Source organism: Lottia gigantea (genome assembly GCF_000327385.1).
Source record: "Lottia gigantea unplaced genomic scaffold LOTGIsca_1, whole genome shotgun sequence".
Classification (NCBI taxonomy): Eukaryota; Metazoa; Mollusca; class Gastropoda; family Lottiidae; genus Lottia; species Lottia gigantea.
Window position 1 is genome coordinate 5,502,102 of NW_008706746.1, and position 13,903 is coordinate 5,516,004.

The window sequence follows — 13,903 nt, forward strand, 5'->3', positions numbered from 1 at the left end:
ACTTTGTTAAAACGCTTCGAAATTTGTTAAAAATAGTTCGTGAGCAGGATTGAAGCTACAGTTTTCAACCGATTCTGATGAAACTTGGTGTGATCATTGGAATTGATAAGATCTCGGACAAGTTCTAACAAGAGATATTTTTGATGAACATTTTTTGAGTTATTGCCCTTGACTTTGTAAACACGCGTCAAAAGTTGTTTTTTGCCCTTGATTAGAGCTGTGTGATTTAATTGTTTGTTGTATTTGGGTTATTGATATTGATTTTAGAAAATTTTGTAGAATTATTCAGCATGAATAATTTCTTCAATATGAGAAAATTCGTACTTTAGTCACTAAAGACTGTTTTATTTTTTCTGACATCTGCCAGTGGGCGTATGTTACCTTGCAACGCAAGCTATCTTTTGAAAAACTATAAGGTCATTTCACTGTGATTGAAGAATTATGTTGGCTATAAATGCATAAAATATTTAATGGTTGAAGTTGAAGGAAACTATTGTAAATGAAACAAATTAGATTCATGTAGTTCATAAAGACACACCCATGATAGACATACAAGCATGTATACACATAACCTGAACATATTATAACCACAAAAATCACAAATCTCCAAAAGATATATCTAATGGTCTAATCAGACAAATGTCTCAAATAAAATAACATGTTATTTAAGTCGTCATGTTGAAGAGTGACAGATTGGAACTGGCATCATGCGATCAGAAAGTAAACTGTCTAATGATAATGGATTCTGTGTCTTGTAAAGAATAAGAAGACTATCTAAATGTTACTGACTTGACTTGGTGTAATGGAATCACTTCCTGTAGACAGTCAACATTTTACACTTCATCTACCATTACATTTATTAAACACTTAAAAAACACTGAGACTTTTACACAAAATCAATCGTTACTTCCGCATTTCTGTTGAAGGAAGAAACCTTGTCTGAGACATATTTCATCTTGAAATTTTGGCTTTGTGTAACTAAAATGGATTGAAAAGCATGATATTCCATCAACTCTAAGCAAACATCTACAATAGACACATACCAATTTTCAACGCCAAGTTTCATTCACTTGGAATTATTTTACCTATTGCGTGTTTGGGTCAAACTTTACCAGAAGAAGAATATTATGATCATGGTGTGAATGAAGTAAACTTAAGAAAATAAAGAAACATATTTGTAATATAGGTTTCGCACTGGCTGAAATTATCTACTGTCTTTCCAATTCCAGTATTTATTCTAAGCAACAATTTATAATGATAAAAGATATAAATTATAGTATAAACTTAGGGCATGAGTAAACTTCATCTCACTATGAATTAGGTCATAAAATCATTTGAAGTATTTTCTAAGCATGATTAACTTGTATATGATCAGTATGTAATATAATCTTATTTTAATGAAAAACAATATATCTAGTGTATTTCACTCAAGAAATATATTAAAAGAATTCAAGTGTATTATATTGATAAATATGAATTATCATATCTTGTTGAGGGTTTTAGAATTAGATTTGATATGCAATAGTTTAATAGTTAAAAACATTTGATCATTTTTGGTTTGTTTAAAATTTGTAAAGCACCAGTCATATATTTTGGTCTCTAAAATTGATATCTGTTTAAGATAATGAAATTTCTTAGAAGGCCACTAAATCCAGGATCATAACAGCCATTATTTTGTGGACTAATTCTATGTAATTATAGTCAATAATTTATAGAAAGCCAAGGTTGTTTCTAGCTTTAAGAAATTTTTCATGATGAATCTTCATTAGTATGCAGATCAACAAGTTCCAACTTAGATAGTTGATATATTATACTAGAAATTTGATTTATCTGTATACTTTATATCCCTACATGAAATTTTTAAAAATTCAATAATGACTCTTGTTTATGATCTGTAGTTAAGTTTTGGAAAATAAAACTATAACATTTCTTACATTAAGAGCTGCCTTGTTGATCAAATTAGAGGAAAAGTGCACAATTGGGTTACCATATGTTATTTGTCAGCAGATATTCCATTAGTATTGGTTGTCTAAAGAAAATTCTTTTTATTTTTTCAAACAATAGTTGCAAAATTTTGAACATGGTGGTTAATGTAAATCATTTTTGACAAGATCAATACAGTAACAGGTAGGATAGAATTTGTCGATGGCCGTTGATGGCCGTTTCTTTGGACTAATTTCAAGAATATGTGATTGATGATTTATTATAGCCTTGAAATATAAAACTGACCTAAAACTATAAACATATATATCAGTAAATAATTATACACATCTACTCTACATGATATTTTCTAAGGTGTGTCACAACTTAGTAATGATTGATTTTTTATAATCAATTAAGGTTTATAGGTCAATCTATCATTGTTTTAAGTTAATAAGCTTTTTTTGTCATTTTTATTTGTAAAAAGTACTCTTGAGTATATATTATATTGATCTCATTTGTCATGTATAAAGTATATATTCATATTAATTATTGACATGTTATATGTTCACATTTTGACATATCATAAGGGCTACTCATTTCAATTCACTTGATCATGTTTAAAATATTTAAATTAGTTTAAAATTGAGAAATTCATACTTAAGTTAAAAAAAAATGGCTCTAACAAATAAATTAGTCTACAAAAATCTAAATAGCATAGCCAAAGATGCTGATATATGCAGCCTTTATTCAGGTTATATGCATGTTATATTTGTTTTAAGATGATTAACTGTCAAATAACCACACGATTTGAAAGTATTTAGTAGTAAGATGTTAAGATATTCAGTATTTCCTGTTGTATATGGTTCAAGTTAAAATGATTTGTTTGTAAAATGGTTGTTTTCTAATTAAACTGTAAATAGAAGGTAAATAATCAAAAATAGCAACTATTACATTCCATAGTATATAAAATTAGATTGTAGTAGATAGATTTAGATATAGGTAATAATAGATATATTCTATCTTAAATCTTACTGTTTATAACTGACATAGTTTATTACACTACAATATAGCACTTGGAAGTAACCTAACTAAACTTTTTATTTTAAGTGCCATTAACAAAGAATATAAAACAAAATAAGAATGATTGCAAGGAGATTTCAGTATTTCTGCTACCTCAGACATATTTCTTTCAAAGTTTACAGAATGTACTCTCCGTCTACTTTTGAACTGTTTGTAAGGATTGTAAAGAGGTTTTCTAAACTAGGACACTGATATCATCAATTTGCACCATTTTAAATTTCAGTCAGATGTCTGTGGCTCTTGCAATTCAACTAAAAGTAAGCGTTTTATGATGTTCACTGTTGCAATAAGCTGCAATTGATATATAAGGATCTGTGCAATCCCTTTTCAGTGCACACTTTACACATACAATGTTAAGAAAACCTCTTTACAATCCCTTTCATATATATGTCGACAATTTTTTTCATTTTGACTATATCTTTTTACAATATAACCAACAGACCGAATACACTTGATATAACTAGTGAAACTGGAATTAATCTACATTTTAAATTAAATAATAAAGATAAATAATGCAAAAATATTCATTGGTATTTCAAATTAACCTGTTGTAGTATAAATTAGGTCAATCAAAATTCAGTACTTTTTCACATGTCCTTTTAGCAAAATAGAAGTTGTAATCTATCATGATAAAGCTAGCATGATACTCTTGAATCGTAGTTAAGATAATTAGAATACTATATACGCCAAAAACTTGAATTGACTTTTTTCAAGAAAGTTCATAAATTTTTTCATGTCTGATGTTCTACAGTTTCTATTTTGTATTATGTGTTAGTATTATATTTAAAGATATATAAGTATTATTGATATTATAACACTCATGTCTGTTGTCTGGAGGGAAACATTCATACATCTAGTAGTGTATATATTGGTCTAAACAAAACATTATAAAATCTGGGTTACAGTGATAAGAAAATTGATCCATTACCAAAAATAGTCAAGGTTGTGCTGTGTAGTCTATTAATAGCTTGCCAAGATGCCGAAAATAACTACCACATGAGTCAAAATGTTGATCTAGTATTTTGAGGGCAATGCGTTGAATGATTTGACCCAGTGAGCAGGGAATTATAATGTACATTGAAGAGAGAATTTCAACGCTACTCTACTTCATTTTTACAATTTAAATGTTACATATGGTTTAAAAAGAGTTGATAAAATATTCTTTTCAGTTTTCTTAAAATGAACTATCTGGCTTGTCCTTATCTAAAATAAGTCAATGACCTGATGGTCTTAAGTGTACTGAAATGATCCTTATCTCTTCCTACAATCTTCAAGTCATACACAATCATTTCTATTATGTGTACACATATTATCTAGCATATTTTCTTAATTATTATAAGGACTGTGGCTTTAATTATGAAATTACAATGTAATATACTAGATTAAGAATATATGTGTGGTTTTTTATTTTGATTGAAGTGATTTCTAAGGTGAAATAATACCAATACAAATACAGATATCTTCGTACTATTCTGCCATAATCATTACTTTCACTCCCTTACTTACTCTGTCATGTCCATTAATTTACTTTACTATTTATATTATATACAATTACTTTACTATTACTACCATATCTCTCAATTTTACTGTCATATCCCTTTCTATTTCTACCATATCCCCATATCTGCCTTATTCCCTTCTATCCATGCCATATCCCTTACTTTTACCACCACATTCTTTACTATTACTGCCATAGCCCCTACTTTTACCACCACATTCTTTACTATTACTGCCATATCCCTTACTTTTACCACCACATTCTTTACTATTACTGCCATATTCTTTACTATTACTGCCATATTCTTGACTATTACTTATTATTATTGGAAATATTATCCAGGACAAAGAAATCCTCTGACACAGATATTAATTCAACATTGGTTTAGATTATGGTTTGATATTGATAGAATATTTGATTATATATTTTCAGCACCTGAACAAGAAAGAACATAAAGGTTGTGATAGTCCAGAACCAATAGATACTGATCCCTATGTTCATGGTATGAGAGGTGATGAGAAATATGATAGAATTAATGATGAATATCAGAGAGTTATGCAACATACTCAACTAAATCAAATGAGGGTAAGAATATGAGCACCTAAGACTTTTGACATACATGTACATCTCTTGACTTATTCAGAAATCAAGGGATTGTTTAGGTTCTGATGATTGTTAGAAATAAGATTATGTCAGGCCAACAAACCAACCTATGTCAATTCCATTCCATTTTGATTCTAAGCTGTATGATCTTATGGTCTCAAATGTGTTAACCAACTTATCCTATCCTATAGAGATGATGTACAGTGCATGTAAATAGTCAATCATTGTTCAGGGATTGTTTTTCAACTCAACTAAAAGTACTATTGTTTTCTTAGTGTACATTATAAACATGACATGTTTCTCTAGATTATAAGTTTATTAAAAATCAATTGTAATTTGAAATGTGATTTGTTGACACCCACACGTTATAGAACTTATCTCCTCTAATACTCTCAAACTATTAACCACGAAATGATCAGGAAATAAAAAAAAGTTATTTGATTTTCTCTTGATATCATTAATATTATAGTCTGTAAGTTCTAATAAAAAGGTCTGATGACTTAGGTTGAAATGTGATTTTCTCAGGAAGAAATTGACAAATATAATCAGTACTTTCCTGTCATCTAAAATCATGTTATCTCGATGTATCTGATTTTTTAGAATTTTTTTCAATTTACGTACAAGTTAATACGTCATTATTGCTCAAGTATAACACAATATTCAATATTATTGATTGTTACCATATATAATGTGTGTCAACGTAGTTTTCCTTTAATACCAGTGTCCTCAGCTATATATAGATGATTTCTAATCGTTTCCTACAGAATCATTCAATATTTGTTTTAACAATTAACCTATTCTACTTGAATCATGTTTCTACTATATTTATGTAATGTTGTGAGAAATTGTACGTCATCACAACGTTCACAACGTACAAGCTTTCTCTCTAATCTACGTCAAAACATTTCTTTTTACCTCATTAGTCGTGACACCTGCCAAGCTGCTTTCTTTGTTTAAACTAAGAGCTTTTTTACGTTTCAAGCCAAAGCTATATTAAATTAGGGCTGTAAAATATCTAGATAGATTAGAACTGAGGACTTGTTTTTATTTTCCATTGTTATTCAGAGATGCCATTTTTACAAACTGATCTTTAAACTATATGTTCTATTACAATTTCAGGGTGGAATGCAACATTTCCAGAATGCAGGAATGCCTGGAGGATTGGGACTACCAAATACTGGATATCCACCGCCTCAGATGAGTCTTATGTCACCGCATCCACAAAATCATATTATGTCTGGATCACCAGGTCTATTGCACCCCCCTTCAGCCCCACCAAGTGTTAGTCCAAGACCAAACTCAACAGGTACATTAGCGATATGAACGCAGCCATCAATTTTGACCACCAATGTTGATTTGACCTTTTCTCAATGCATTTAAAGTTATTTGGGAAATAAATAGAGGCCATGTCTTCTGCAAATTAGAGATTCCTGTTCATATTGCTATCAATTTCCATCTTAGCGTGCTGCATGTCTTGTCTTTCTGTATTAGCCCAATAAGGAGAAGAAATTGAAATTAAAATTTGTTTTATTTTATAGGTGGAATGGTTGACATGAGTCATTCACCAACACCCAATGGTTACCATCATACAGTTTCACCATGTAGTTCACCTGGCGTCATGGCACATAAAGGTTTATCAAAGCCCTCGCCTGCTCCCACCCCTCCCAGCATGAGACCAAGTCCAAACCTTAATCAGAATTTACGTGTTATGATTCCTAATAATAGTCGAAATGATTTACAAGATGTAAGTTTTACTCTCCGTTTCATTTTCATTTAAAAAACATGAAAATAACAATGGTATAGTCCATTTAGTTATATTTTATCACCATGAAATATGCTCTTTGGAAAATTGTGGTATGGAATAAGAGGTGTTGAAAAATGGAATAAAAAATAAACAGCTTTGCTTGTTCAACAACTGATTTAGCCCTCAGATCAAATTGTTATGACCTAAGAAAAGGACAATATTTGAATCATGAATTTCCTGTCCTTTCCATATTTTACTCTTACTCAAAGATCTGGTTAATCTGGATGAAAATAAACTGTCTTTATAAATGATCAAAGGTCTGCATAACTTGTATCATATTGTTAAAGAAGATAAAAGCAGAAATCTAACACATAATACTGATTAAAGTTTTATTCTGTGTTATTTACTTTTTAAGTTCTTGTTTGTAGGGACATGGTCGATCATTGAATTCTACATTAGCTCCCCCTGTTGTTTCTATGGTTCCTAGTACTGTTGGCATGTCAAACTACCCTCCGTCCGCTCTTCCCTCCTCATATCCACAAAGTAAGTTGTTACAATTCAATATTGAGTGTACTTGATTGGCCTGTTATATTGGCTTGAATGTTACGTGAGCATATAGAAAGTGTTGTACCATGGCTAATGTTTTGTTGTAAATGATCAATATTAAAAAAAAGTGAGAAATTTGGACAAATCTTAGTCATCTTGATACTTTGGAATATGTCCCTGTAGCTATTGTCCTGGCAGTCTGCTACAAGATTAAATAAATGAAATACCACACAAAATTTCTATGCCAAATTCTTCTCAAGGAATCAATGAATTTTAAGTGAAGTTCAAACTCAACTACATAGTTTAAAGGTAATGCTTAGTCTAATTCTATATTTGAATAAGGTGTAGACCTGGGTTTCTGCTAAAGTAAACCTTAAATAACACCTGGGTTTCAATGGGTTCCATAACCATTTAGAAATTTGGAAATATGATTATCTTTAAATCTGGCATGAGTTGCCTTGATATTAAATTTATTCACCTCAGAAGAGGCTCGAAGGTCAGAAAGTAAATATGTCAGAGAAAGCATCCGTAATATTATATACATAGTTATAAATTTGTATATAATTATCTGATTTAGACCGTGGTTCGTGTCGACTTGTCATTAATCAGTCAGGAGAGTGACTGGGAGAGGTTTAAACAGTCTCAATACTCGCTGTTTGAGTGAGAGAGATTTAACGAGCTCCAGTTATTGATTGTGGATTAATACAATAGGCTGTCACCAGATAAATCCTTCTGATTACAACTCAACTACTTTCGCTTCATTTCCCCACACAATTTTCTACTTGTGTTATTTATGTGATAAGACGTAACTGACCTTGTTGGATAGATACAATCTATAATCAGGTCAACAAGTCTTCTTGTAATCTCTAATTATTTCTAAATCTATTGGACTTGTCAACCTGATCCTTAAAACAAATTCTTAGAAACCTATAGCTTGAAAAACAATGGCTTTCATTCCATTTCTTATTATGAGATAATAAAACTTGCACAAGATCATAAGGCTTATTCTTTGATGAATTTTAATTGCTGACTTAAATAATTTATTGTTTTAATGGTTAAGTGTTATTTTTTCAGATAACTTTCCAATGGGTACTGCTGATGGTAATAGCAATTTCCATCATTGGTCAAGTAATGGAGGGGGAGGACAAGGTATGATGTCAGGCCCTGGACATCCTGGTGGCCTCTCTCCACACTCTGGGTAAGTTTTGATTAAAGGTAGCTTAGTCACAACTAGGGCTGTTTTTTTTTTGGCAACGACCTGTGAAATCTGATCTCAATTTCCCCTTGGGTTTGAGAGAAGTTGTATTATATATATACCAGTATTGACATGATGTTTTGCCCTTTAAATACCTTTTTTGGTTTTCCTGATGATTGCCATAATTGACTGTGTGATGTAAGACCACCTATATATTGTCCATGATATTTCTGTCATATTTTCACAGATTGACACACCCTTAACAAATTCCCAAATCATTAGATAAGATTGTTGTGACTCACAACACTTTTGGACTATCCAATGTATTGAATCCACATATAGAAAATAACCAATATAGAAGTCAATACTTTGTTGTTCATGGTTATTATGAAATATCTAAATTATATATGCAGTATTATATATTGAATATGTAATTTTCTTTTTCAGATCTATAACTCATGGAATTAGCCCTGGACATGTGTCACCAATGGCGATAAATTCTATGAGTGCTATGAATATCAAAAGCGAACCTATTTCACCACCAAGAGAATCTACTACTCCATCTAGTCATCACATGTTACGCCCGCCTTCTAATGGCCCAGGTCACCTATCTCCGGGACATATATCTCACAGTAACAGCTCGTCACCGGTTAATATACATAATCATCTTCAAGATTATGATGGCCCTCTGATGAAACGTTCACGTATAGAGGCGTGGACGACCTAGACTCAGCTCTATAATTTTGGGACTGTTATTCGATATTCATTACCATATTTGGTATTGAGATTATGAGGCACTATCCAAGATGCCTTTTGTGTCAGGTCCTAATTGTAAATATATATATACATATATGAAAAGGCCTGTATCATGTGACTAAAAAGTGCTAATCAAGAAATCTATATAGAATTTCTTAGAGCACAAGTGTAAAGTGTTTTTGGACCTTTTTGTTGAATGCTTCTTGGTTTTTGGTGCTTTGATAACGAGAATGTTAAGGTTTACATTGGGTAAAAGGTCACACATAGCTGCCAAAAAAGGTTGGTGAATTGATATCATCAAAGCTGACGTTATCGACACAGTGCTATATTTAACATATTTATTGTTGACTAAGCAATCATAACATGTGCACATATTTTGATGACATCACATGTCAAGTTACACAATATATTATTGTATTTTGTTGTTAAATTGTAGATGATATAAAATCATTGATGTCATGTTGGTTGTATATATTATATATTGAACAGCACTGTCATGTTAAGTGCTATTGTTGTATGATATTCATTGATCATTTTCTCACAAATCACAGGCTTGCAGATAACTTTATTTTTATGACAAATACAGAATTCTTTAAATCTTGACGGCAGTTGGCTATATTGATTTTATTTAAAATGAATTTTTATCAGGATTTAGTCATGGACTGTGTGCAATGTGTTATATTTTATGAAAGATGTAGATATATATTTTAGAGTAACAGAATTTAATATTATTTGATTTTATTTTATTTCAAAATAGTTGTTAAAATTGATAAATGGCTGCTAGAAATTGGCCTAAAAATTTGTAATGAAATTTAAATGGAATGCTATCATTTGACACCAATGAATATGAATTAGAAATAAAGTTTTGACAACAAAAGGTAGAAAATGGCAGGCAATATCATCATGTATAACATATCATGTAGAACTTGTTTTATTCAAAAGCTATAAAAGCTATGGTATTGAAATTATTTATGTACTTACAATCTTAGTTACATATAGATAATAAATCTAGTTTTGGTAAAGAAATGTATATAAAATGATCACCCCATCCCCCTCTCCTTTCTAACACAAATATTATATTAATTGCAATGGATTATGTATAGTGTGTATTTTTGTAACAAACTTATTAATTTTCTAACCTTGTATATTAATCATTTTGTAATTGAATGATACTTGGTCAAAAGATGTGAAATAACTTTTTGATAGATGGAACGATTTATTGCCAAAATTAATGAAACATTTGTAAAATACCAGTTTGAATTAAGTGATGCCATTATTTTTCTGGTACTTCTAAACAAAGCAAATACATGAAACCACTTAATTTGATATATTAATTTTAGAGTGCAGGGGTATTAAATTTGGTGATATTTTCACAAGTTTGTTTTGTTGATGGTAAATGGCCATGTTTTATTGTCTCTTTTGTTTTTAATTGTTAATAATTTATTGTATTCTGTTAATTTTTGGTGCATTATTCTCTTGTTTTAAACTGGATCATCATGCATCATTATTATTATTATTATTATTTCATTATGGATTATGTTTTGTAATATAGATTACTGATGGAGTTTTATGATATTTTTGCAGCTGTAGAAATTTAATTGTTGCCAAAGTAAATTATTGTAAGAAGATTAATTGTTATTATTCACATCACTATCCTTTATCATGTTTTATATAATATTCATATCATGATGTTTAAACAATTATTACTTAAGCCTGGCTTAAACCAGACCTGGATGATCTAGATGTTGGCCGATCTATTTCCTTATCCCTTCTAACAGTAGAGGTATTGCAATAGAAAGTTCTACTTGGGTTCGTATGGTTGACGGATAGGCAACACAAACTTAGATTGTAAAATATAATATTAAAATTTAAATGGTTGGGAAGTGGAAGAACATGTAATCTTCAATAAATCAAATTATAAGGAAACAACAAAATTCACTCACACAAGTCAAAATTATTGTTCTGGTAAATAATTTATGGTTGATATTTTTTGGTGAATTATGTCAGTGGCCTGAAGGATAAGGTGACATTCGATGTTTGGTTTGACTTCTTGTAATGATTAATGTTAGACGAAGAATGATATATAGTCTATCTACTATCCTATACCTACCTAAACAATATTTACTATTGTCTTTAGTTTAGTGGGTGGAAAACTCTTTAATCATGTAATTAATAAATTTTAATTTACCATGCAGATTCTTATTTTATCAAAATTGGACAGTTTTGTTTGATGAGTAATGTTGTCTGCCCCCAATTTTTAATAAAAATTCACATAGACATTATGTTACAGTTTTCAGTACAAATAATTATGCCAAAATTTGAAGAAAAAAAAAAACAAGTTCTGCTATCTGCCTACAACATTTTTGCCAAAAATTCAATAAATCTTAGAAAACTTGAGTACATGAAAACACTAAGTCAAGAGATACTTTTCAGTTTTTAGCCTAAAGGTGTAATTTATGTGACGTCAAATAATATTACTGTTTTGAATTAACCCAAAAAGTACCAAAAAAACTATTGTGAAGTGTATGGAAATTTGAAAAGTTAATGATCTCAAAACAGAGGATTTGTGTCAAACAATAATGCTTTCTTCTTTAAGTCTGGGAAATATAAAATAATTCTTGACTACCTATTGTATTACTGATATATTGTTGCTTTGTTACCAAGGCAACTGATTTCACAATTATTAACAAGAAAATCTAGTTCAATCATCAACTGACATCTAAAATTGTTAATTAATCCCAAAACCACATGTTTCTGAAATTAAGAATTGGGTCAACTTAAAAGGACTAATTCATGTTAAAATAATTCGAGGTATGAGCTAACTTTATAATCAATCTTGTCTTGAATCTGTGATGTCATTTGATGTACAAAGATGTTGTCAAAGGATTACTGACATTATAAAATCTATTATTCTGGAAGCAAGTCTTGACCTTTTGCATGTACACATTTTGCAACTTATCAGCTGAGGATTAAATTCTCAAATCACAAATGACTATGTCTTTCTTCATTTTTATCTTAAATTCATTATCTTGTTATTTGATATTGTAGTGGTTTCAAGCAGAGCTGTCATGACATTTTTTCTGAAATCTTAACCTAAACCAAAAATCAATGATTATTTCTAATTGTAATTGACAATGGTTAGAAATTCCATGATAAGTTCAACAGTATTGTTTATGTTTTCTGGGTTAGCAAAAGAGAGTACTGCATTGCACAATTATGTGGTCAAGATTAAATTAGTGATATAGTTTCCCTTAATGGAAAAGAACGATTCAATTTGATGAAATATTATATTTCTCTGTAAAGTTAATTGGATTTCAATACACAGTGACAAGGCCTACTGTAATATTTGCAAAGAATGTTATAATATATACCAGTAAAAACATGGTAGAATATCGTAGAATTTTAAACAAATAAGCTTAGAGAATTGTTTGAAATGATTAGTAAAGGATATTTATACACAACGGTTATGTTGGAGACTAATATCTTTTTGAAAGCCTCTGATCATGTATTATGTTGAAAATCTAAAAATTATTTCGAAAATATTGAAAAACCCTGATTCACATCTGTCTTTCACAAAGAATTACTTGAGTAAATTATCACTAAATTAAGGTAAAAAAAGGGAGAAAAAAGGGTAGGTGTGATCATTATTTCAAAAAATTACACTTTTGATTATCTTAGAGCAGATATCAGGGATAATTTATTGTTGAAATCAGAAATGCCTTGAATTGTTTGTAAATATATATAGAAATAATATAAATTGCAAAAGAGGTACAACCAACTTAACATATAGGTTATTTGAAGATAAAGGTTCAGTTGGTTTTATCTTGAAAATGAAATGGGTGCTTAAATATTTGCATAACCTGCTGATAGTGCTTGATCTTGCTATCTGTAGCAGTAAGAATTAAATCTGTCACCATCTAAAACAAAATACCCACTATGTAGAAGTTTAGAAATTTGTTACTTTCTCAATATTCTTGAGTCTTAAGATGAGAAATAAGTGTTCAGCCTACAATTTAAAGGGATATAGTATGTTTCGTTTGAATTGTGTGAGAAATGAAGGTCAGTCTTTAATTCTGGGAAGTCCTAAGTTTAGCTGTAACTAAGCGCAATCAGCTGGTAAAGCAAATATTTAGACATCTTTATTCCCTTAAGTTAATGTCAAGCCTAACTAAAGATTCTAAAAGTAGATTTGGTTATTGGTGGATTTCAAAATCCAGGACTCTGTGTAATCTAATTTGAAAAAATTTGTTTACTAATTAAGCTGTTAAATGTTGAATAAGCTTGGCATTACTTTACTAGTTCTTTATTGTATAGTATTGTATTGTATAATATTTGGTCACAATCAACCCCTCCAATCACTTGGTGCACTATTTCTCCCCTCCATTATTTATATCAATGTGTTGCTTCCTGTATATAATATAAATAAACTGAGCGTTGTAGTGTATCACAGTTGACCAAGTAAACAGTTCCATCAAAATTGTATTATTATTAAAACATCAAAAAAGCCTGTCTCTGGATATTGCTTATGTGGTATTGTCTCTATAACAATTCAAGATGC

At 30.1% G+C, this 13,903-nt stretch overlaps 1 protein-coding gene across 1 annotated transcript; it reads left to right on the forward strand.

Moving 5' to 3' along the window:
* Positions 1–3,230: 3,230 nt before the first annotated feature.
* On the forward strand, positions 3,231–9,316 carry LOTGIDRAFT_152282 (hypothetical protein; the record flags this gene model as incomplete). Its single annotated transcript, XM_009045729.1, has 8 exons — positions 3,231–3,260; positions 4,934–5,086; positions 5,574–5,576; positions 6,224–6,410; positions 6,643–6,848; positions 7,277–7,391; positions 8,469–8,592; positions 9,037–9,316. The coding sequence occupies 8 exons, from the start codon at positions 3,231–3,233 to the stop codon at positions 9,314–9,316; spliced, it is 1,098 nt and encodes a 365-aa protein (XP_009043977.1).
* Positions 9,317–13,903: the final 4,587 nt, after the last annotated feature.